At 38.7% G+C, this 25,847-nt stretch overlaps 1 protein-coding gene across 7 annotated transcripts in view; it reads left to right on the top strand.

Annotated features, from left to right (window-relative positions):
* The window catches only part of LOC103142641 (C-myc promoter-binding protein-like), a 66,410-nt gene that overhangs the window by 16,250 nt on the left and 24,313 nt on the right, over positions 1 to 25,847 (top strand). For 4 of the 7 annotated variants that reach the window (XM_016674677.1, XM_007558791.2, XM_016674678.1 and 1 more), the window contains exons 2-14: positions 2,897 to 3,230; positions 6,791 to 7,037; positions 8,827 to 8,896; positions 10,599 to 10,768; positions 12,756 to 13,048; positions 14,824 to 14,890; positions 15,042 to 15,100; positions 15,212 to 15,356; positions 16,557 to 16,732; positions 17,165 to 17,265; positions 18,904 to 19,119; positions 21,819 to 21,964; positions 22,147 to 22,185. In XM_016674677.1, the coding sequence (XP_016530163.1) occupies positions 2,920 to 3,230; positions 6,791 to 7,037; positions 8,827 to 8,896; positions 10,599 to 10,768; positions 12,756 to 13,048; positions 14,824 to 14,890; positions 15,042 to 15,100; positions 15,212 to 15,356; positions 16,557 to 16,732; positions 17,165 to 17,265; positions 18,904 to 19,119; positions 21,819 to 21,964; positions 22,147 to 22,185 (2,040 nt within the window). In that variant the 5' untranslated portion in view covers positions 2,897 to 2,919. The remainder of the gene's footprint in view (positions 1 to 2,896; positions 3,231 to 6,790; positions 7,038 to 8,826; positions 8,897 to 10,598; positions 10,769 to 12,755; positions 13,049 to 14,823; positions 14,891 to 15,041; positions 15,101 to 15,211; positions 15,357 to 16,556; positions 16,733 to 17,164; positions 17,266 to 18,903; positions 19,120 to 21,818; positions 21,965 to 22,146; positions 22,186 to 25,847) is intronic. The other 3 variants (XM_016674679.1, XM_016674682.1, XM_007558794.2) reach the window with 1 other exon arrangement.

The following is a 25,847-nucleotide window of genomic DNA, read 5'->3' as shown; positions in this document are numbered from 1 at the left end:
CAGTGGTGCCAATTACTGTGGAGTGGAGAGGGGCTGTACAGTTAATAGAATATGTCTGTAAATCTTTACACACATACCTTCTGCTTTATCACAGCTGTATAAAAATCACTTGGCACAGTAAATCAGCAGTGGCTGTTTTCTCATCACGTTCCCAGAGTGTGGAAATGATGAGGCAAGATGTGTTTGTAATCTGAGCGCGAGAGCCAGAACACACTGAAACAGCGCCTTCTCACCATCTGTCAATAACACAGCAGCGGCAACCAGGCCAGCAAACACACGTTGTTCTCTGTTTAAACCCCTGCAAGGACTGTTGTATTTTAGCAACAAACACGCTTTATTCACTAAATGTCTGCAAAGAAACAATCATTATATTAGTGGAATGACATGCAGATTAGACTGAATCAACCAGAAACAGAAGATATAAACTTATCTGGACCTGGAGTTAATTTTCTATCCATAGGGTGAAATATTTTTGGGTGCCAACATGCTAAGATCAGTTTACAACTGGTGAAACACAAACTGTTTTAAGGCTGAAACGATTAATAGAATTAATCATGATGAAGCAATTTCAAATAATTGTCAACTAGTTTATTAATCAATTAATTGTTTTAGTATATAGACTCAAAAAAGGCCACTTTGTTGAAAGAACAACATCATTTTTCATGGCAGTAATTAATCCAAAACAATATATATGTATATACACATGCACACAAACACATATACATTTTGTGTTTAGGCCAAAAAATCATGTCTGTAAATATGTTCTATTTAGGCATTAAAATGTTTATTAAGTAAAATATAAATTTGGGTGTTTGTTTATTTGGAACTGTAATGTATTTCTAAAAAAAATGGATTAAGTGGTTACATAAAAAATTTGCAGAATGTGCCATTTTTACTCGATTGTCAGAATAATCAATTATTCTGACGATTAAGTCAACCAAAATAATAGCTAGTTGCAACTCTAGTCCTGCGTTTTTGCCTTTTTGTTTTTAAACTAACTGCAAAGTTTTGCTTTATTCAGAATGATGCAACAAATTGCTCCTACAGCTGTCATGATCCAAATGTGGTTACGGCATCCTTCATCCCAGGAGAATACAGGCAAAGGATGAATGCAGCCCACTGAGACTCCTTCATGTCCTGAAGGTTTCTGTTGGTGAGCAGTGAGGCATGCTGGGAGATTACACCACACCCGCCCCAAAAATTACAAGTCTGCAGAGAGTGAAGGAGGATAATCATTCTGGGTTTACTTTAGAGCATGGTTACCCTGGAAGACTGGGGGAAAAATGGGTGAAATGCCTATTTTTTATGGGAAAAAATGTTTTTTGTAAAGCTTGCGTTATTATTTTAGGATTGAAATGATGAATCGATTGCTGTCATAATCTTAAACTAATTTAGTATTCGATTAATCATTAACTGAAGTATGCAGACTCAAAAAAGGCCATTTGATGATAGAACAAACTCACACCAGTAATTAAGTCAAAACTGTACAAAAATATATACATTTAAGATAAAAACCCTCTGTAAATATATTAATCTTAGGCAATAGAAATGCAACATTAAAAATGAATTGAATTATTTGTCTATTTGCATCGTTTACTTTATTTATAGTATTGTATAAAAAGACTTGAGGTTAAATGAAAAATTTGTAGAATGTGCCAGTTTTTTTTACCTGATTAATCGATTAATCATCAGAAATGTGATAGATTAATCGATTTATAAAATAATTGTTAGTAAAAGTCCTAATTGATTCAGATTAAAAACACAAAAGTGAAGGATAACAGCTTGCTGAAGCTCTGCAGCAGCACACGGCGTCTCCTGCACCAGCTTCTCCTCACCCCATTAATTTTCCTCCTAAATGCAAATGAAGCCGTTTCGTGTCACATTTCCACCTCATTTGTCCCACTTCCTCTGTATTCCTGAAATACCCTCTGGTATCGTGACACAGCCAGCAGTCAGTGGTCATCTGACCTGCTGCTCCTGCCCTAAGGAGGCTCTCTGAAGGATTCGTGTCGATTTCTGACGAAGGAACTTCATGAAATCACGAGGATCCCAGGTTGAGACGCGCTTTTCCAATATTCAGACAGGCTTTCTGTGTCGTCTGAAAGATATGAAATGTATATTTGCAGGTCTGGGAAAGACTGGAAACGGGAGGAATCTGGGAATATGTTAACATTTCCTGTCCTTCTGTCTGTCCATACGTACAAATGTCCTTCCGTTCTTCCCTCCATCAGTGTTCTTTCTCTCCTCTTCCTCTCTCCTTTGTCTGTATTTCTCTCTGTTTTTGTCTCTCTCTCCATCTGTCTCTCCCTGACTCTTAGTCTTTCTGTTTCCCTCTTGCCATCTGTCTTTCTGACTTTCTCTCTGTGAATCTGTTTGTTTTTCTGTCTATCTCTGTCTTTATCTCTCTGTCTCTGTGTTTTGGTGTTTCTGTCTTTCTCTCTCTTGCTCTCTACCTCAGTTTTTTCTCTCTATCTTTGTCTCCCTCTCTGTCTCTCTTTTTCTCTCATAAATTTGGATTCTTTTTGTGTTTATTCTGGCAAATTCAGACTAAAACATTTGAGTTTGAAATGTTGAAACTCTGGGATATTGACATGAGAACTGAACACTAAGATCTTGAAAACTGTAAGCAGAAGTTTGGTTTGTCCTCAGAGACCTTTGTGTCAGTAAAGATGTTCAACATTAAGTCTAACATCAGCTAACTTCCTAAACTCTGTGTGCCTTCCCTCCTCACATTTTCACTTTCTTCCATTTGCCCTTCATCTGAACTCCACTTAGTAAGATTAATAGCTGTCATATATTTTAAATCACTGCTAAAGCAAGCATAAAAGCCCTACTTCCTTCTGTGACAAAAATGAATCATTTGTTTGCGTCTCTCGCTCTCCGTCTCTTCCCTCAGAGGGCAGCTGGCGGGGATGGGAAATGATGGAGGACAAAGGCCCCCGTGTAGCCGACTACTTCGTGGTTGCCGGTCTGACGGACCCGTCCAAGCCGTTGGACCAGGAGATCCACTTTGATGACGTGTGCCACAAGACGGCCAAGCCCAAAGCGCCCATCACGGACGTGGCGGTGGTGATCCGCTCCCTGGGCGAGGAGGTTCCTCCGGGGTTCGTGTGCATCGAGACCACGCCGAGCGGACACTCGGCCGATCTGAACAACGGCGGCCTCATGGCGCCGCAGATCTTCCTGTGCTACAGGCGAGGCCGCGACAAACCGCCGCTCATCGACCTGGGGTGAGTAACCTTTCACTGATTGATTTGATTAATCCCATCAGACCTTCAGTATCGTTATCAATTACTAACTTGGCTGACGATTATTTCAATAATTGATTAAACACGATTTATTTGATTATTTGCTTCAGCCCTATCCTCGGGTGTTATAAGTTAATCAATTTGTTAACGACCATTTTAATAATCAATTAATCGTGATTAATCCGATTAATTGTGTCAGTCCTACCCTCATGTTTCATTATCAATTACTAAATTAGTTGACAATTATTTTAATAATTGATTAAGTGCGATTAATTTAATTAATCACTTTGGCACCACCCTGCAGGTATCATTATTGATTACTAAATTAGTTGAGTATTATTTCAATAACCGATTAATCACGATTGAAGTGATTAATCGTTTCAGGCCTGCCCTGCTGCTGGTTTTGAGAACCGGCTGTCTCCCTCTTGGTAATGATTCACTCCTGCTGCTTCGCTCTTCCAGCTTCAGGACATTTGAATTTGATCTTAAAGGCTGAAGTCTTCTTATTTCCAGGGAGTGCTCAGTTCTGCCAGCAGCCGTTTTCTGTCGCAGTGAAAGGTGAAAGGGAAGCACTGTTACGGGTCTCTTCCTCAGCAGCATCACCTGACTTATGTGAATTCAATACTCCATCTTCACACACCTCAGGCAGGTGGTGACGACGCTAAACGGACTCATTCTTCTCCCCGACGCTGCGGAGTTCAGCGCTTATCTGGCACTGATGCAGCCGCTCTGCTCAGACACAATCAGCACCTCGGCTGCTGCGAGCCTGACAGGACTAATGGGTTTAAATGAGCGGGTGCAGCCATCATTTACACGCGTCTGCAGCTGTTGCTCCATGCAGCGGCGAATAGCTGCACAGCTGCTGTTTCAGATTCTTTTAACTTTAAGGCATTTCTATTTTAATGCTTTTCTGTTTTATGAACAGAAATATCAGATAGATGCTTCAACTTCTCAGTAAGCTGAAGTTAGAATATCAAACTTTCATTTTTTTGAAGGCTGAAACGATTAATCGTGACGAATCTGAAAATAGTAATCAATTAATCGCTAACTGGAGTATACAGACACAAATAAGGCTGTTTACTTAAAGAACAACACACTTAGAGCTGTGCTTATTCCAAAACTGTACAAAAATATCTATATTTTGCAATTAAAGTAAAAAACCCCCCATCTTTGTCTGTAAATGTGTTCAACCCCAAACTCGTAAAGTGATAGCTTTAGCTTCACTCCGTTTAAATCCCCAGGGCGGCCATCTTGTTTCACAAGCGTGTTTTACATCTGTAATTGTTTGGATTTTGAGATGAGGTCACAGAGAGGAAGATTGAAATGAAAGCCAGTTTTTGAAAATATTTTCTGTCTTTTTCAAGATAAAAATGTAAAAAAAAATATTACAATCGTAAATTTAACGTGGTGTAAAATAAAAAACTAAAATTGAAATGTAAATTTTAAGCCGTATTGCCGGACCCTAAATCCTAATTCTATTTGTTTTAAGACCGTGATTGTGTCTCTAAGTGAAAGCTGATTCTCTGATCTGTTAAAAAATAAACTAAATAAAAGTGCTGAAACTACAGAGCAGTTCCTGTAAATGCTTTTCAAACCTTTGACCTTCTTACACAATCAGATGTTTTCAGGCGGTTTGTTCAAGGCCTCGCTCGGCAAACACGCAGTTTGAAACGCCACTGAAATGCTGCGTTTGTCAATAATGGATGGATGAGTTCTGCTCTGGTCTGATGCATCTTAAAAAGGATCCTGCAGAAAAATTAATTATGAATCTAACAGTTTTCCACTCAAAGATCTGTTTTCTGTTTTGCTTTCAGATATTCCCACAAAAACCCTGCAGAGTAATGGAGGATAAGGGAATTAACTGGGGAAAATTACTGCAATTTTATGGTTTAACTTTAAGTTCTTGCCTTTTGAGTGGTTTGATTGAAGGAAATCTTAGACATCTTAGTGGCATAAAGGTGCAAAAATGATCTTCTTATACATTAAAACCCTTCTGTAAGCTTCTTTTGTAATGTTTGAACAGTTTTACTTGGTGTGCTTGAGTTCAGATGATGACCAATCAGAAGAGTCAGTGAGGAAAATGAGTTTATAAGAAAAAACATAAAAATTTATTGTCTTTCAGGACACTTTTGTACTATATGCACATGCTCAAATCAATGCCAGAGTCTTTATTCCAGGGTCAAAACCGCAAAGAAAAGAAGAATGAACATTTTTCTTTGCTCAATAATTCTTTGCCGCAACCAGAACGTGCTGTTAGTTTGGGTTTGAACGCAGATCAAACTGCCATCCCTGTGATGTTTGAAATATGCATGCAGCAGTGCAGCAGAGCTGTCCATTTCTCTGCATAAATTGCTGCTAATAAACTGAATGTTTTCCATATGGATGAGCTGCTATAAGTAAGAGAAGAGAAGTTTTTGTTTTTATCTATTATGCATTCACTGAGGCTTTGTTCTCTTGTAAAGTGGTCCTGATTGATGTTTCTTCAGGCTTTCAAACTATTTCTAAGCTTTTATTCTAGCATTTATTGCTCCAAACTTGTCTTTATTCTTGACTTTGATGGCATGTAGTGTTGTACGTTTTCTAGATTTGTAGAGAAATGGACAAAAACAGTAGACCTGTAAAAAATACGCCTGAATTACCATCCTTCATGTTTTTTACAGAAACCTTTTAAAATAACATTTCTTCATATCTAAATTTTCTCCTATGTGTAGAGACAACAGTATTTCAAAGCTTGAATTTAAATATTTTTGCTTGTCTAGTTCATTTTAGAATGAAAAACTTGACAGATTGTTTGAAAAGTGTTGCTCATGTGAGTCTGTGAAGTTTTTACAGAGCTTCGCTGTTATGTGACAGCCTTTTTCCAATGTATTAAAATCTCTTTCCTCAAATTTTACACACCAAAACTGGACTTAGTGACATGACTTAAAAATAAAATCTCAGATTTCAGATTTTAATCAATCCTCCCTCGCTTTATATTTTAAGAAGGTTATTACAAATGAGAGGAAATATTTTTAAAAAGTTTTTTTTAATCCTCCGTTCTGTGAGTTACACAGTGGTGTATTGGGGCCAAGCTACAAAATGTTTTGTTTAATTATGAGAATATAGTCATAATATTAGCAGAATAAAGATGCAATTTTACCAGAATGTTTCAAAATTATAAGAAAAAAAATCATTTTAATGAAGAAGAAAGCTTGGATAATTTTGTGTTGGAATTCTCATACTGCTAAGATTTTATTATATTACTGCACTTCTATTCTTGTAACATTAACTTTATTTTCATGAATCGGAAATCTTACCCTGACCCTCACAATCTGTCGTAGAAATAGAAGCTGTAAAACAAGATGGCCGCCACTCTGAACTGTGGAAGCCCCAGTAGAGAATTGGTGAAAAACAAATCCAGATCTTTCACAAATTAAATCTTCAAAAATCAAATATTAAATAAATGCATCTCCAAGCCCTTCCTCCATCTCATAACCTGATTTATCAGTAAAATATTGTTTTTGTGGCGCTTGCACCTGCATGGGTTATTTCCCTCCCTGCAGAGTCCTGTATGAGTGGAAGGAGAGGCTGAAGCAGGGCTGCCACCTCATCCAGACCACGCCCGCTGGTCGTCCCGCCAACATCAGCGGCAACTCCTCCCAGCGGATCTACGTTACGTACCGCCGAGCGCTGGACAGCCAGCCGCACGCCTCCCTGGCCGTCACCGACATCTGCATCATCATCCCGAGCAAAGGCGAGGCGCCGCCGCACACCTTCTGCAAGGTGGAGAAGAATCTCAACAGCAGCATGGTGAGGACACTTCAGACTACTGAAACGATTAATCCGATTAATAGATTATTAAAATTATTGTCAACTAATTTAATAATAAATCATTAACTGGATCATACAGGCTCGACAAGAGGCCATTTGCTGAAAACTCAGAGCAGTTCTTAAGTCAAATGTGGCCAAATGTTTTGCCTCTGAGGCCAAAACTGGCAAACTTAAACCACAACATTCATTTTTAAAAATGCAAAAATTATTTAATTGTTTTACCTGTTCAGTTTTATGAAATCTATTAGGGATGCTCTGATCAGGTTTTTTGCTGCCGATTCCGATCGCCTGGATTGGCTGCTAATTTTTCGCTTCAGGTATAAATGATACTGGCAATAAATTCACCTAATTTAGACATAAAACATGCAAAATACTTGCAGGCACAATGCAGCAGCTATTCAGTCAAAAGGACAACTGAAAAACCTTCAATCATTAAAACAAAATTTAACAAGTAATATTTACCAAAATTACTTGCTAAGATTTTGTGTTTTTGCAGTGAGTGTCCATTGTTGTCCAGATTTCGTCACAAATAGACACTTCTAGTAGAAAACATCAGACTGATGAAGCACGCTCACTCTGCTGCACCGTCACAGATAGTTTGAGCTGATAAAAAGTCTGGAAAACCTTCTTCATTATTATACATAGCTGAAACATGGACTCATCTTATTTTGTCTTTCTGTCCAGCAGAAATCATGCAGGGCTTTTTTTCTTGCACTCTCCAGTTTCCAGTTACGTTTCCGAGTGCAGGAAATGCAGGAAGAACATGTGGTCGTATTGATCTTGGTGGCAACATTCCTTGTGTTGCTGCAGCACTCAGAGGTCACATGCATGTCTCAGCAGCCAAACTCGTTCCCATTTATCCCACATTTTCAGACACTTCTGGTTTTCATTCTTTAAGGATTCAGACTTTAGTCATTTATATGCAAAGTCATTTGTTCAAACAGGAGACTGAATTGTTTGATATTTTTAGAACAGTTTCAGCTCAGACTGGGTGAAAGCATCGTCTTTCCACAGGTTCATGATCTCACTTTGGTCTAGACTTTGACTGGACCAATCTAACACATGAAGATTCTTTGGTGTACAACATTTCATTAGCTGTGTTTTTTGCACATTTGTAACGGCAGCGCAGCCATTGACCATATAACTGCGCTAAGTGGAGGCAGTTTTTTATCGAAATATGTTTATTTTGCAAGCTGCAATGGAAACTTTTTTTCTGCATTATATGAATCTCATGAACAATAATTGTTACTACTGGCAGAAACCACGAAGATGGCAACAACAGGAAGTAGTTGGGTGCATGTTTTTCAATGACTTATACGTGAACAAACTTATTCATGTGTGATTTTAATTGTTTCTTATTTAATGGAAACAACATAATTGCGAAGTTGTTTTTTCTGTTTTTATTTTTTTTTAAACAGAATTTTGAGACATTTTTCTTGTAAAGTTGCGTCTTTATTCTGCTAATATTTTAACTTTGTTCTCAAAATTAGTCTCAGAAAGGGATGGTTGAAATAAAAGCAGTTTTTTATATTTTCTGTCACTTTTTATCTCTTTTTTGAAAATAAAAGATTTAGAATCATAAATTGGATGTGTTATAAAAAAAATTTGATTTTATTTTCAAGCCACATTGCCAAGCCCAGGTTTCATAACTTTGTTTGTTTTTTATGAATGGATTGCTGCTGCAGTTACTTCACCTTGTCCTGCTTCCCTTCTTGTGACCTTGTCTCTGATTGTCCACCTTGTGCTCCTGCTCTGCTCCTGCCTGCAGTGGGGCTCCTCCGTTTACCTGTGTTACAAGAAATCTGTGGCCAAAACCAACGTGATCGCCTACAAAGCAGGTGAGCCTTCCTGATGCAGGTGTGTCTCTTAGCAGGTAAACCTTCATAACGTCTGACATCAGAAATGAGAGAAATCAGTTCTGACTGGTATTTTAAAGGGCCAGTATTATTTAAAATTGACTTTTTGAGCTTTACATCAAGTTTTTCCCTCAGTAAAACATACCTGGAGTTTTACCTTGATTCTTTCATGCACGTTTGAGAAATCCTTTAATCTCCATGGCAACCATTTAGCTGTGGAAAACGGCTGGTGGGAACTAGCTCCGCCTTTGAGGAGCTGTCTCATAAAGCAGCACCCACTCAGATCCTTCAGACTAGCCAGCAGCAATTGGCAAACACCTGGTGGAGCTGCTGAGCTCAGTATAGGAGCTACTTCTCAGAGCAACGCTGGTAAAAACATTAAAGGATTTATAGAGGAGCCGTTTTGTGATGACTTCCTAAAGTGGAGATTCTTAAAGAGACAGAGGCCCAATTTCAACGTGTTATACTACTAAATGTTTTTAGTCATATTTGATGTATGTGGCTTTTATATAACAATTGTAATATGTTACATTATAGTTCAGTGTAACATATTTACTTGATTGTGCTATAAAACTGGTGTGTCTGGAAAACACAACACTGTCCCTTTAAATCATGAGCGCGGCTGTGGTTTGCCTCAGCATGGCTTGGCTTTATTGAAGGTTATTCATGGTTTATTTTGATATTTTATACGATGTAATTCAGTTGTTTTTGTTTTTCCTGCATGTTTGTGTCTTCGGGGATGCAGATTGCTCTGCCTGCATTTCTCTGCATCCTTTCTAACAGGTTGAGCCTCGCTGAAGCGTGTCTCAACCTGAAGCGATAAACTCCTGCTCTGTCAGTATTTCCGTTTGCTTTAAATCAAAACCGTGTTTTTTATGGTGACGTTATTGTTATTATTATTCAACATGAAACATCTGTGTGATTTGGACGCTAAGAAGTCAAATTGATTATTTTTCTGGCAGATTGAGTTTTGTTTACTTTCAGTCGGCAACATGTTGGTGAATCTGCAGGAAACTGATTCTGTCTCTGACGAACTGAGTGAGTCGGAGCAAAAAACCGCTGCAGATTTCTGCAGTTTGTTTCCACAGGAAGCTGCAGTAGCCATAGCAACCAGACCATCCATCCATCCATCAATCCATCAATCAATCAATCAATCAATCATTTTGGGGAAATATTTTTAAGTCTGTTGGAAAAATAAATAAATGAAAAACATTTTAAACTCCGTTTCCTCCCTTTTCTCTGTGTAAAGATAAATCCCAGCTAAATGCTCAAACTGTCAGAGCGATGCGTCTGATGCTGTTTTATTCTTTCTTTTTTATTTTTTACATAACCAGGAAGTAAAACCTGTTTAAGACCCGTGGAAGTTGGATTGTTCAGAACAAGTACGTTATCCAAAGTTTGCTGCAGCTCGGTTTGAACAGCTCATTAAATGAAGTCAGGGTTTCATTATTTCTGTCCTGCTGACAGAGACTAATTACTCCACAGCCTCGTTACAAAGCACTGATTGATTATTACAGAGCCCAGCGTTTTTGCACTGACTCAGTGAGGCGCGTTTTAACGACGGTTTTAGCACTATTGGAAAAGTAATTTCACCTCCACAAGAAGTTTTGATTTGCTGCCACAGAGAGGAGTTCACCTCACTATCACTTAAAGGTTGTTTTCTTGTTTTTCTGTGTCCTTTAAGGTTTATTCAGCAGATATCCGGAGGAGGACTACGAGTCTTTCCCTCTGCCGGAGTCGGTCCCTCTCTTCTGCCTTCCCATGGGGGCAACAATCGAGAGCTGGCCAGCAAACACCAAGTACTCCCTCCCTGTTTTCTCCACCTTCGTCCTCACCGGCGCGTCTGGAGAGAAGGTAAGCTGGTTAGACGTCATTTAACGCTCATTTTTATTCACAAACATCTGGACTGCAGCATCAGATAAAAAACTGGTGACAGGAAGTCTGTAACTGTCACATATGCAGCTGTTGGGTCTGCAGACTAAACACATCTAAAAAAACACGATGCATTGCATCCCTAAAGGAAAACTGGGTCAGGCGTGTTGCAGTCAGTACAATTCTGCAAATTCACGACAAATTCAAAGAGAACACAAACATCTCTGTTGCAACACATTAAATATTTCATGTGTTTGTGTTTCCCACACCACTTTTTGACGTTGACATTATTTAATTCCAGTTTATGCAAAAGAATCTCATTATAAATCTATAAAACATCAAAACTTGTGAGCAGGTTGCATTTAATTTTGACCTTTTCTGGAGATTTAATTTTTGACATTTAGTTATTTTTCTCTAAAAATGCAAGAGAGATTATTTAAAAGATGTTTCAGTTATTAGTCCAACATTTCTGTTTTGTGCTCAGTAATTTATTTTTTTAATGTCAGAAATGATGCATAATCTTAATATTTTGAGTTTTTTTCATAATTTTGTACAATATTTTATTTATTTTTTAAATTAAATACATTTTACTATTAATTTTTAACTTCTGTTTATAGTTCTGTTGTTGTTTTGCAGCATTTTAGTGCATTATCATTATTTAAAGTTCTACATAAACAAGGTTGAAAATAAAATAAGGATGCCACCGAATAAAATCTGTATTTAATGTAGAAAAATCCCTCCTAGATTTTACATCTGAGTTTGCAGATTCTTCAACAGAACTGAGATCATTTTTTTGGAAATATTTGGAATTTTGAGTTATAAAGTTGAAGAAAAAACGGAAAAAATTTAAATTTAATATGAAATTACATATTTGCATAGATTTGCATATATCTGTAGCACAAACATCTTTCCAGTTTCCTGTTTTTATCAGCAGGAATAATTTTGTAACTTTTTGACTGCGAGCCCTTCACAGTTTGGTTGATCATCTTAGCTTTCAGATTTCTCTCTAACGTGTCGCTGAGTCTCTGACTTGGTAAACATAAACGCGACCTCACCGCTCTGGTTCTCGGTTTGTGAAGAGTTCCTGCTGCGTTGAGGCCGGAGCCGACCCGTATCGCTGAACCGTGAGGTGAAACACAATCGGGATGAAAACAAACAACCTCCAGAGTGCAGCGATGGTTTAGCGGCGTCGGAGTTCAAATAATGTCGAAACCGGCTGCCGAGTCGAGGCTCTGTGTGTGTGTTTATGTTGGGAGAAAGGCAGGAGGTGTGTGTGACTCGACTTTTAACGCAGCTCAGCAGGATGGAAAGACTCAGTTTACCTGAAGAGAATCACCTGACAAACAGCGCAGATATGAAACTGAATCAGCAGAAGTTAAAAAAATTAATTATTAGGAAGAAGACACATTTTTTTTCTGGAGTTGGACAAACGTTACTACAACTAGATACATTAACCCAATTACAATTACTTGAGTAACTTCTTTTTTTGAAAAAGTTTACTTTTAAGAGTATTAAGCGTATTTCCCAAAGGGAAGTACAGCCCTGCACCACATTGATGTTCACATGTTGATGTCAGGACATGTGAAGGAATGCCATGTTATCTCATTTGAGGCAATAAAATGTTATTTTCTTATTTAAAAAGGAATTGTATTGTTTATTTGCATCTTTTAATATATTTCTAATAATGCATAAAAAAGATTTGTGATTAAATGAAAAATCTGCAGAATGTGCCATTTTTAAAATCCGATTAATTGATTAATTTGCCGATTAATCGATTAATTGTCAGAATAACTGATTAATCGGTTACTAAAATAACCGTTTGTCCAGCTCTAGTGGACCTTCAGCATATATGAAGTGGATTCACTCGGATAATTACCGAGTTACACAGTGAGGAGGTCCTGATGGAGGTCGTTTCAGTGAGCAGCAGCGTGAAAAGATGGATGTGATTTATCGCCTTCTCCTGTTTCAGGTTTACGGTGCTGCCATCCAGTTTTATGAGCCCTACCCACAGGAGTGCCTGACTGATACGCAGCTCTCCCAGCTGGGCCTCCTGAGCCCAGAACAATGCAACGCCTCTCCGTCCAGCTCTGCAGCGAATGCCGCCATCAATCCTGGAAACGGCGCTGCCAGCGCCAGCTCAGTCTACACCAACAAATGCATCTGCCTGCTGTCCCACTGGCCCTTCTTTGACGCTTTCCGCAAGTTCCTCACATTCCTCTATCGATACTCCATCTCCGGCCCGCACGCGCTGCCCATCGAGAAGTAAGCGCTGCCGCTTTAAAGTGGGCCCATCATGCAAAAATTAACATTTTGTACGTTTTAGTGCTTCCATTTTGGTCTCGACTGCTTCTAAAAACAACTCAGGTGCTTTAAAAACTAAAATTAATAAGTTAATATTTTTTTGGTGTCTGGAAAATGAGCCGTTTCAGAAACCTCCTGTTACTTGAGTCACACTGCAGTGTTACCTAGCATCCCCAGCCAAGCTGGTTACCTAGCAACCCAGCTTCAGCAGGTTTGGTTTGGAAAAGACAAGTGTTTTTGGACTTCCATCTGACTCTCAACTGTTTCTGAAAACAGTTCAAACACTTAAAAAAAAACAGCCATTTCCTGGCAATAGGTTAATATTTTTTTGGTGTCTGGAAAATGAGCTGTTTCAAAAACCTCTGGAATGTTAAGTCGAATTTGACGGTCCTGTGCCGTTACCTAGCAACCCAAGCAAAGTTCAAACATGTTTGGTCAGCTGGTTTTACTGCTGTATGCGCTGTACAATGGCTGCTGGAAACGACAAGTGTTTTGTTGTTGCCTTACTGTCCAGAAACCACTTGCTGCATTCCTTCTGTTTGTGCAGTAGGCTCCACTTCTGTTTTTCAAACATGTATGGTTGTATAATTGTGCATGTGTTTGCAGCCATTTTCACATGCAAGTGTAAATGTTGAGTTGGGGGGATGTGGCTAGCAGCAGCTTATTTGGATTTAAAGTGACAGGACGCCCTAAAACAAACTAAAATCTGATTGTCCAAGAAGGATTTTTTTCCATTTTGGATAAAAAGTTAATAAACATGTTTTGTATCACCAATAAATCTGTCCCAACCTGTTCTAGGAAGCATAATGAGTCACCTTGAAAACAAGTTTTAACAAGTCAGTAAGTATATCGTTAAAAAGGTAGCAGATGATGCCAAAGAAACGGTAGACGGTTTCTGGAAGTTTTGGTCCAGATGTTCTTTCTATGGGAAACTTCACTAGATGAGTACATTCCTTTAGTCTGATTTAATGAGAAAATAAATGTTACATAATTATAAATATGTTTTTGACTAAATTTAATGGTGACTCCTTAAATCCATTGTGTTTCCTTGTCACAATAAGCAATAAATCAATTAATCACATACTAAATTAAAACGAGCTCAATAATTAAATTTTTTCCTGATTTATAGTTTCTCTTTTCTCTCTTGTTTTTACCATAAACTGGTTGACAAAAGTCCTCTTTTTTGAAGACTTCATAATTCATTTTATTTGTCATTTCTGATGTTTTATTTTGGATAAATAAATAAAACAGTTCCAGTGTTAAGTGTTCATTAGAATTTGTTTGACAATGTGTTCTTGCATTATTACCATTATATTAGTTGAAAATGGTCTCAAAACACCAATATTATCGTTTATTGTGATAACTTATGGGACAATTTATCGTCCAGGTAAATTTATCATGTCTGGTCTACTTGATTTGTTACTTATTGCTGTCAGATATTGTCTATATTTTTCCCAGCAGCCCTGATTTTCTGCTGGTTGAATCAGAGACTCGGATGGTGCTGCCTTCATTCCTTCACTTTAATAAGTCTCTTTTTTCTCCACACAACAAAAAAGTGCAATTTTTATGTTTTTTGTTGAAAGAAAAGGTTTTTTTTTCCTGAAATTCTGCTGCTGTGGTAATGTGAAACAGCCTTTTTATGTCCCCCTGCTGCACATAAAAGACATTATTCTGCCACCCACTGCTGTTATTTCTGGCCTCACGTCCCCCGTTCTTCTTCTTCTTCTTTTTTCCAGACATATTTCTCACTTCATGCACAAAGTTCCCTTCCCGTCCTCCCAGAGGCCTCGCATCCTGGTGCAGGTAAGCTCTTTAATTGCAGGAGTGAAATCGGTGAAATTTCTCGGATTGCCTGCTGGGTTGTGTTTGGCTCCTCCATTATGGATGAACGTTTCAATGATTTATTGCAGGTGTTTGGTGTTTTTGCTTGGTTGACTCTCCATTTTTTTTGCAGCTTTCTCCTCATGACAGCCTGATGTTGAGCCAGCCTGTCAGTTCTCCCTTACCGCTCAGGTGAGAGCAGCAGGTTTATTCACCAGCCTAAATATTCCCCTCTGACATTAGATGCAACTTACCGACCTTACTCCTGAAATTAAATACGATTTTTACGTTTGTCTTCCTCAGCGGAGGAAGGTTTTCCACTCTGCTCCATAACCTCGGTCCGGAGAACGCCGTCACCTTGCTGGTGTTCGCCGTCACCGAACATAAAATCCTGGTCCATTCTTTACGGCCGGCGGTGCTGACCAGCGTCACAGAGGCGCTGGTGTCGGTGAGTCACTGTGTTCACGCCACACTGACACCAGAAACCCGGAGAACGACTTCCAGCTTGTTGTCCAGTCAGATTATCAAACTCTTTTCTGTCTTTATGTAAGAATGATTTTGTGCAAAAATGTAACAAACATGTTTTATATGGATCCAGTGATGTCCAAACTTTTGGCATGGGGCAAAAAGTTTTTTATAGCAAAAACTAATTTTTAAAAAAAAATTATTTTTACTTGCTAAATAAAAAATACAAATAAAAATGTAATATTTTAATGAAAGGAGCAAAGTAATCAGATTTGTGTAGACAACAGATGTGCAAATAGTAGATTTAAAAAAAAAGGCAAACCATACACTAAATCTTTCATCTTTTTCTGGACTTTTTGTGTATTTTTAGAGACAAGAAAATGGCTCAGTTTTGGTTTATTGTGACAAACTTATTAACAGCACAGTTCCGCAAATCTTTGTCTCCTTTTACTAGTAAAATAAATTAAATCCAAAGTAAAAACCTGGATGAAAACTTTGTGTTGAACTTTATGTTACCATCAGTGAAAACTTTAAATCTGCATCAATAGGATGAACTGGGATCGAGGGCCAGAAACGGCCTACAGGCCAGAAACGGCCCCAGGGCCACAAATGGCCTACAGGCCACAAACGGCCCTACTGGCCACAAACTGGCCACAAATGGCCCCACGGGCCAGAAACGGCCACAGGGCCAGAAACGGCCACAGGGCCACAAATGAACTACAGGCCACAAACGGCTCTACTGGCCACAAATGGCCCCACGGGCCAGAAACAGCCACAGGGCCAGAAACGGCCACAGGGCCACAAATGAACTACAGGCCACAAACGGCCCTACAGGCCAGAAACGGCCCCCGGGCCAGAATCGGCCCTACAGGCCACAAACGGCCCCTTGGGCCAGAAACGGCCCTACTGGCCACAAACGGCCCCCGGGCCACACCTTGGGCATCCCTGCAGTAGACTTATCCTGACCTGTTCAGGAAGGGTCATAGGTCACCTCTAAGGAGTTCATTTTTGTTTTTAACAGATTTGTTTCCATTAGTAGATTATAAAACATCATAAAACTGTTGCTTTGGAATGTGAGTTTTCAGATGTTTCACATGAGGTTTGGGCTCAGAGGGTCTGAATAACTTCCTGTGTTGAATCGTCAGCATCGGCGTGACGTTTGTTGTTCTCTGCTCCGCCTCAGATGATCTTCCCCTTCCACTGGCCGTGTCCCTACATCCCGCTCTGCCCCCTGGCGCTGGCCGACGTGTTGAGCGCTCCCTGTCCGTTCATCGTCGGCGTCGACTCCCGGTACTTTGACCTCTACGACCCTCCGCCTGACGTGAACTGTGTGGACCTGGACACAAACACCATCTTCCAGTAAGCAGAGAGAGGCGTTTTAAAACAAACCTCTGCTATATTGTCGGTGCTGTAAAATGTAGAATATTATCACAAGATATTACATATATAAAATCATATATTGGTGAGTAAAAACTTTTTTTTAGTTAATTCGTATTGTTTTTATCTCTAAAGTGTAGAACTGGTTTGAAAATTTACCTTGAAAGTGTTTGAAATGTATTTAAATTTTACTTTGGGAAAATTTGAAATTTTTTGCAGTTTTTTTTCTTCTTTTTTTTTGAGTTTTTAAATTTAGAGGTTTCTTGTAATGAACTTTTCCTCAAAGTATCCACGTTTTGTCAGCAGTTATTCTTGTAACCGGTGGACCTTTTTACCTGCCTGAAAGCTTGGCAGGTGGTCTGAACTTTGATGTTGGTTTAGGCCAAACTTTTCTTTGCTTCTCTGCTTTTGCAGCAACGATGATAAACGCGCTCTCACATGGAAGATCCTGCCAAAGAAAGCGTGTAAAAACCTGATGAATGTGCTGAGTAATCTGCACCAGCAGCTGGTCGACGGTGAGTACTCTCCGCGTTTTCCTTCAAATGTTTTTAAAGTTTCATGAATAGAAGGTGTCAAGGTGTTTTAATCTCATATTACGCCTGTAGCTGCAATTTTAAAGCTTTCTGGGTAATTAGGGGTAATAAAAAAACTGATGTGCTTCATTAATCATCCCCAGTTTTATTATTCTAATATTTTTGTAGCTTTCATTCTTCACTCTTTCCTTGTCCTCTTCATTCAGCAAGCTGAAACTGAGAAATAATCCTTCCTGGGATAATATCCTAATCAGCGTCTCGCTCTGTTCTTGTCGACTTTCTGAGCGGCTCGGCCACAGAAACTGCTGCTTATTCAGCCGCAGTAATTGAATAAATGAATTTTCTGATTCAGTGAAGTTGAAAATCTCCTCTGCCACTGCCAGAAGTCTGGAAATTGATATGCATTTTGAAGTTTTCCAGAGAGTTTCATGTCCTTTTGGGGGAAGCAGGCATAAACTTGAGCTTCATTGTTTTAAAAATGTATTGCTAATCCAATTTGATACAGTAATACTTTAATCTCTCTCTGGGTATTAAATCTATTCGTAAAGTTGCCATCCGAACAACTACACCACTTTTTATAGAGGAGAACTCACTGGCTTCACAACAGGAAAAATCAATGTTGGAAAAAACTGATTTTAAACAGCTGAGGAGTCAAAGATGATCAATTTAAACCTGCAGGATGGAACTTTTATTTTAAAAAATATATTTTTTTACATATTTGTTACAACTGTCATCATGTTGTGACAGTTTAAAATGAGAGATAATCTGTGAAAAAATCAAGCTACTCCATCTTCTTCCAAGGCTCACTAAAACCAACCAATCAGAGCCAGAAGGAGGGTCTTGGCGCTGTCCATCACTCTCCGTGTGCGCTCCTCTACGTAGGAGTTAGCATAGCTTGTTGATGACGGCAGATAAACAGGTTTTCTGTAATGGTAAGTTGTTTCTCTGCCATTAGCATGTTTAGTACATTAAGATGATTGGCAGCACTAAGACCCGCCTCCTGGCTCTGATTGGTTGGTTTTGGCTTATTCATACGTCGATAGTAGCTCGGGTGGTTTGGTCTCAACTAGCCATTTTTATGGATAATTGTGTTTACAGACTTCATAATTAATTTTATTTTGGATATTTAAAACATCTTCCAGTTACAGCATAAATGTTTATTACAATTTAAAGTTTATTGATCTTTGATAATATTATTGCATTATTATGCCATTAACATTATATTACTTGAAAATGGTCTCAAAACAACAATATTATCATTTATAGCAATAATTTCTGGGTCAAATTATCACCCAGATAAATTTATCATAAGTCTAATTGGAATGCTATTTGAGATGCTCATGTTTCTGATTGGCTAACAGTCAAAATAGCTGCTTTGCTCCGTCAGTTAGCATAGCATGGACAGCTAAAATCAGAAGCTACAACACAACATTTATGCTAAACGAATGGAATCATTATGGAAAGTAGAGGACAAAAGTGGTAAAACATTCTAAAAGTTAGTTTCTTTACATATTTTGTAGCATCGTTTGCTAGTTTTCAGTCCCCAGCCGCTAGCTGTTTGGGCGCCGTGGCGTGGAAACGTTTGGGAAGCCCTGTGCTAACGTACGGCTCTGTCCCCAGGTCAGTACCGCTCCGACGGGCTGCTGGAGCTCAGCATGAGCGACACACAAGAGCTGAGCTGTGGGAAGAGCCTCCACATGCTGGAGCTGGAGATCCAGGAAGCCTTCCTGCGCTTCATGGCGGCCATTTTAAAGGGTTACCGCTCCTTCCTGCGCCCCATCACACAGGCGCCGTCGGAGAAGGCCACGGACGCCAGCTCGCTCTTTGACTTACAAGGTAACACGCCGAAATCGTCTGATCAAAACGACTTCAAAACCAGCGCTGCATGTGAAGCCGGAGATCGGACTCCCAGAGGAAGCGGCCGAATGAATTAACCCGACTCCACCGTTTCCATGCAGCCGCTTCAAAGTCTTCACACAGGAACCCTAACAAGTCCAGCACAGAGTAATGAGGCACGTTTCCTCTGATGGCTGTCCAAAACCTGAGGAAGAAATACAAAAACAGCATGCTGAAACAGTTATTTATTCTCTTCCTAAAACTTAAAACTTTAAACGGTCGACCACTTCAGATGAAACTGCTTTCATCTTTTATAGGGAGGTGAAGCTGAATGATGGCCAGAGCTGAGTAATACCAAGTTACATTTAGACAACATTACATTTACCAGAGTAACTTTAAAAAAAAGTTCACTTCACTGGACTTTTTACTTGAGTCATTTTATTATGAAGTATTTCTGCTCTTATTGAGTAACATTTCCGGATTTTCTACCCTCTGAATGAAAAACAAACATATTTTAACCAAAGATTCACCAGACGCTCTTACTTGAGTAATTTCTTGGACAGCTGCTTTTTATTTATACTTTAATAAAGATATGTTGAAGAAGAGCTGCTCTTACTTGAATACAGCTTTTGCCCACCTCTGATAATTGCATACACAGTGTTGCATAACAGAAACTAGACAAGCTAAATAAAAATACTGGTTAAATACAAGATGAACTATGAAGAAAATATGAGACGGATGTATTTTGGAGAGATTAAATCCAATCAGAGCTAATCTTTAATCTTAGTCATGTGGAAATGCTGAATGAGTTGGAGAAATAACCAATAAGTCAGAATATTCTGGAGTGGGAGGAAGTTGGATTGATTTGTTAAATTGGGAAGAAAGAAAGTTGATGACATGTGGGACACGAGTACAGTCTGAATCACTTTCTATGCTACTATAAAAAAACAAAGATATAGAAATAATGATGTCTGTAATGACACCATTTTGAGTTTCTCTCTCTGTGAGGCTGAAGATGTCAGTCCTGATTATTCTGCAGCTGCAGCGTTTCCACTCCAGTATCTCTGAAGGTGACATTTAGGTTGCTTCTGAACTTCTCATTTCTCACATGATCAAACTCTTGTTTTTGTTGTTGTTGTTTTTTCTGGGGATTTGATCAGTTAGACGTGACATTCAAGTCTGGTGCCCAAAACATGGAGACGTACAAGGACCAGAAGTGTTCAGAATAAATCTGAAAGGTCATCAGAGTTACAACAATAAGTTTGAGATTTAAACCAAAACAGGAAATAAATACACAATATAGGTACAATGGGTAGAATGTCATAATAATAATAATAATAATAATAATAAAAATAACCTGTAAGGTGTTTTATAAATTAACACTTCATCTTTTATAAAAATAAAAAATGCTGCTTGCAAAACTGTTAATATGCGCTCTAAAACAAGGCAAATGTCTGACTATTTGTAAGTTGGTATGTCTTTGATATGGTCATTATGTGGTGCAGAACAATATCTGAGATTTGTAAGTGATTTCTGAAAAACAGAAATTTGGCTGGCAGCTTATAGCTGCTGAAAGAGAGTTTGATATTTTGAGGATCACCAGGATTTTAGGACTTTTATTACTGACAAATTTATTTATTCAAAACAAGGCCTGAACCTGAGCCCTGGAGAACTCCTTATAAAATAAAGTACAGTGTCATCTGCACAAGACAAACTTTAACACTAGACATATTCTTACTATTAATTCAAAACGGGGCCTAAATCTGGGATTCTCCTTTTTAATATCTTCAAATTAATGGAGTAACATCCTGCTGTAAAACAATTACCTTTAAGCTCTCTTAAACGTAACTTAGTCATGCAGTTTGGTACTTTAGTCAATAAAAAAACAGTTTTGAGGCAAAAACAACATGAGCAATTTTGTCTTTCCCACAATTTTTTGTAAGTATTCTTTCTCTTTGCATCAGCAAAAACATTTGAAAACCTATTTAGTGTTTATATGGACATGAGCTAAATCCGCCATCTTTATAGAAGGAAACATATTCTAAAATATTAGATTTACCTCCAACCAATTCATTTTAAAATTATTTTATATTGATTTACAGACTTCACTAATTTCTTCTTCCACATTAAGGATTGGCTGGTTTGCCATTTTTGTTTTATTATGGAATAGTTTTGTTAAGCTGTTTGTAGATTCTTGTATTTCAGATGGTAAAGAGACTGAAATAACAGAGAAAATTTGTTTTTATATTAGAAAAATGAAACTGCACAGTATATAATCTGAGAATGTAATTGCTGGTCCTGCTTACAAGTGGCCTCTGTCACAAATAAAATATTAATCATGTGCAGGAAACACTCTGCGCTCACCTCTGCGTTGTGCCAGCGGCCGCTCTTCCTGCTCTCCGTCTCATAACAACCGAGGCTTATTACCCAGTTAAGCTGCTTTCAGCATCTATTATGGAGCCGTTTCACGACGTTCGCGCTCGTCCCAAATTGGCCATTACAGTAATAACACCGTGCATTATCCAAACCAACACAAATGGACGCTGAAGAATATTTTTATGGCCTTTTGCAGAATAATGGAGTCTTTAGCCTCCAAGCCGCACACTTTTGGAGGAAGTCTGTTAATTGTTGCTGTCGCAGCTGGTCGTCTCTCGGTGAAATTAGCTCAGTTTTTAAAGTTTGATGTTTTAAATCGGCAGGATTCTTGAAGAGCCGCGACCGCTCTCACCAGAAGTTTTACTCGCTCATGACCAAGACCCAGATGTTCATCCGCTTCATCGAGGAATGCTCGTTCGTCAGCGACAAAGACACCAGCCTGGCGTTCTTTGACGACTGCGTTGACAAAGTGAGTTCCACTTTTTCATACATTTTCATTTGGCTTCCTGAAAATAAACAAAACAATCTTTTCTCATCCTTCTCCTTCTGGTTCTGCTTTGAGTTGGAGTGTTTCAGTGAACCTCCTGTAACTTTCTCTGCCTTCAAGTTAAGTTTTCTCCTCTGTCTCCTCTTGCTTCCTCTTGCGAGCAGCTTTTCAACTCAGAGCGGAGCGCAGAGAAAGGAGGGAAGGTAAGCTAGCTGCTGTTTCACCTCTTCTGCTTGCTTCCTAGTGTGCATTACCTGCGAAAATTGCCAAATAATTTTGAGTGAAAATGCTTTGCATGGCTAACTTGAAGTTCTGATGTTTTCGCTGTTTTGCTGTAGGAAACCTTCAAATCCTTCAGGTCTGATTTAATCCTGCATTCACACCAGCTCTGTTTAGTCGCTTTAATAAAACCATAGTTTGTTTGCGTAGAAAATTTGGTCCAAATGTGTAATCTAACTCTGATGTGGACCAAAAAAACTCCACCTAAAAACTTACGTTTTGTCTCTAGAGATGCAACTTATTGATTAATGAGTTGATCTAAAGTTGGTTGATTGATAAGCGGCCATTTTCTTAAAAACCTGAGTTTTTTCTTGTGTCAAGAGGGACGAATGTCTTTTCATAACATGAAGGGCTACATTTTTCATAAAGCTAAATCAGAGAACCATCTCTGTTTGGACGGTTCTTTTTCCCGTTCCGGGATGTCTCCGCCATCTTTGTTTCTGTATCAACTGGACTCTGCTTCGGGATCAGCAGTGGTGCCCTCTGATGGATGGAGGTCAAACTACGACATAGAAAGTCTAAACGGAGGTTTCTAGTTAATCGATTGGAACTATATCTGTGCTTGGTTGAAGTGAACTCTGGTTTAGTTTGAATGGATATGTGAACGCCAGGCGGACCAGAGACCAAAAGCAATAAGCAAAGTATACCTCAAAGCATTCTGGGTAAATATAACCAAAACAAATGTGTGACTCTAGCGATAGCAGGAGGAAAAAAAAGAGAGAAATCCTACAACCACTAAAATCCTACCCTACTCCATTTTTGTTTACATTTTATGAAACAGGAAGTTGCACTCATGTCTTCTTCAGAGTCGTTTCCTTTAGTGGTTCTTGGTGCAGCGCCCCCACAGGCGAGGAGGGGAACAGGTTTCCATAGGGTTTAGTTGGTTTGAGAGCCGCAGCAGCTGAAAATGTAGCAAATGTTGCAATTTTGGTCCAAGTCTGCTGGACAATCAGGTGTGAAGACGCCCTTAGTTTCCTCATTTCCCCCTCCCTTTTTCACATGGCTGCATTCAGGCAGCATCAGCCTGCTTGGTGTTCTGCATTTTTAATGTTCATTTAGATATTCACTGCATGTATTATTCCTGCTGGCTGTGCAGTTTCTCTTGCATGTGTGGAAGAACAGTTTTAGGTCATCAGACTCCAGCCTTCTGGCTCCATTATAAACGGTGAACTAACATTAACGATCAAACAGAATGTGTGTCGTGTTTACAGGGTCTTGATATTTTCTTAGCAGCTCACTGCGCTCTGCACTAGATGTGGTGGAGCTGAAGAGTTGTGATAATTCACAAAACACTCTTAGAGAGTCAGGGTTTCTTTTTCCTTTTGTTTCTTTTGCTCTGTGTGCAGCATTTTGGAGAGTTTAATTCATGTTGGTAAGTTGAAGGTTAAACTTAATGTGACTGCAGTTTCAGCAGCCGTTTTCCCTGAGTCACTTCCATGGGTCACCGGCTTCAGCAGCTTCAGAATAGACCTGCTGTAATTTAGGTTTAGTGGAAATGTTCATGGAGCTTTTCTGTGCTGCAGTGAGGTGAGTTGGGTGTCCTGACCTCCTCCTGCTCCTCCTGTACAGACGATTAAATCCTGAGTTTGTCTTTGTGAGCTCTGGCTGTGTCATTTCTCAGCACACAGAGATCGCTCAAGTGAAGGAAAATCAGCTTAAAGTTCATTGATCCCTGAAGGAGAGACGGTTTAGAAATATCACCAGAGCTTTTTTTAGTAATTATAAATCCTTATAATAAACACAGTAAAGATCAAAAATAAACAAATGCAGCTGGGCGCTTTCTGCAAACGATTTGCAATCATTCAGGTAAATTTTGTTATATTTGCATATAATATTCAAGTAATGTGTTTCTATTTTAATTAGACAAATGAAGCAATCAGGATTTTTTGTAGCAATGAATTAATTAATCATATAACAAATTAAAAATAAATCAATTTCCATTTGCATGATTTATTGTTTTTCTTTTTATCAAAAACTGGATGATAAAAGTTTCAGTCTGGTGCTTTGGCCCCAAATAGCCATTTTTTAAGGATAATTTTGTTCATGGAGACTTCATAATTCATTTTATTTTTTATATTGTTTTGTTTGTCTTTTGTAATTATCTAAAGGTTGGGTTTTAAAATTTAAAATTCTCCTTTTGATTCATATTCAATCTGAGAAGTACAAAACAGCTACTGCAGAAAAACGGCATCCGTGTCTGCCAGTTAACTGCCTAGATGATATTTTGCATCAATAATTTGATTCAGATTATCTATTTTCTGAAGTTCTGGAAATGATTTACTGAACTCTTCATAAAGGAAATTCTGAGATGACACAAGTCTTTCCCAAATCTTACAATAACGAAAAGCTCTTGTATTTATTACTTGCAGCTTCTAAAGTGACACAGAAAACTTTATCTGGATGCTAAAAGAGAAAAAGGTTATCTTAATGATACATTTTTGTCCTGATTGCAAATTTTCAGCTTTGTTTAAAGACAACCTATAAGTAGGAGAGCAAAAAGGATATTTCTTCCTCACCTCGTCCTCGACTGATTTAGTTATTAGTCTTTTCTTACCTTCAGGCTAACTAGGCTAAATTATGAACTTTAATACCCACCTGGCCTCGCCTTGGTTCTGTCGGTGGATAAACCAGCGCCTGCACAACTAAGGCCTTTCATTAAGCACCTTTCAGTATATTCTGTTGCTGCTGTGACTATTCATTCTCCCTAGATCCACCATAAATCTCCAATCTGTCCCCAGTCACCGCAGCAGCAGTTATCTCATTAAATCTAAGCAGCTCAGGAAAATAAAACAGGAACATTGCTTTTCCCCCCCGGTGTATGGTTGTAACATTGTATCTTTTGGGTGAAGAGTCGCTGTTGGAAACAGTGATTTATAGTAATTTAATGCTCCTGCTGAGGCGATTGTAGACTTGTAAATGTCTTGTACCAAACACATCGTCTGACAGAATCACAGATTTATAACGGCATGTAAAAGATGAATCTCTGAGGCACAAACATGTTCTCTTTCAGTGCCACTACTGGATAATCTTCAGAGATTTGATGCTTTGGCATCATATGTTGTCATTAAATATACTTTTCAAGAAAAATTCACATGTACAGTTCTCTCTTAAAATATTTAAATCTCTTCAGCTTTTCCACATTTTTGTCATATTGCAACCACAGACCTTGATATATTTTATTGGGCTATACAAATAAAGAATCACAAAGCATTGTTTAATCCATTGTCTAGATTGAGCAAGAAGGTAGAAGGTGAGCCAAGAAATTACTATTCATCCACTCTGACAAGGAAACCAATAATCAGAAGCAATCAAAGAGCGATTGAAGGTCCTGAAAACAGCTTTTCTCAAAGTAAAGTGATCTGAATAAAGAAAGATGTCATCTGCATAAAGGTGAACTTTTAACAGCTGACATATTATTACCAATGATTGACAACAGTGTCTAAAGCTGAGCTACAGGGAACTCTTCTTAAAATAGTGTCTAAAGCTGAGCTACAGGGAACTCTTCTTAAAATAGTGTCTAAAGCTGAGCTACAGGGAACTCTTCTTAAAATAGTGTCTAAAGCTGAGCTACAGGGAACACTTCTTA

Source organism: Poecilia formosa, unplaced genomic scaffold (assembly GCF_000485575.1).
Source record: "Poecilia formosa unplaced genomic scaffold, Poecilia_formosa-5.1.2 Scaffold99, whole genome shotgun sequence".
NCBI lineage: Eukaryota > Metazoa > Chordata > Actinopteri > Cyprinodontiformes > Poeciliidae > Poecilia > Poecilia formosa.
This window is presented reverse-complemented; position numbering and strand designations above follow the sequence as displayed.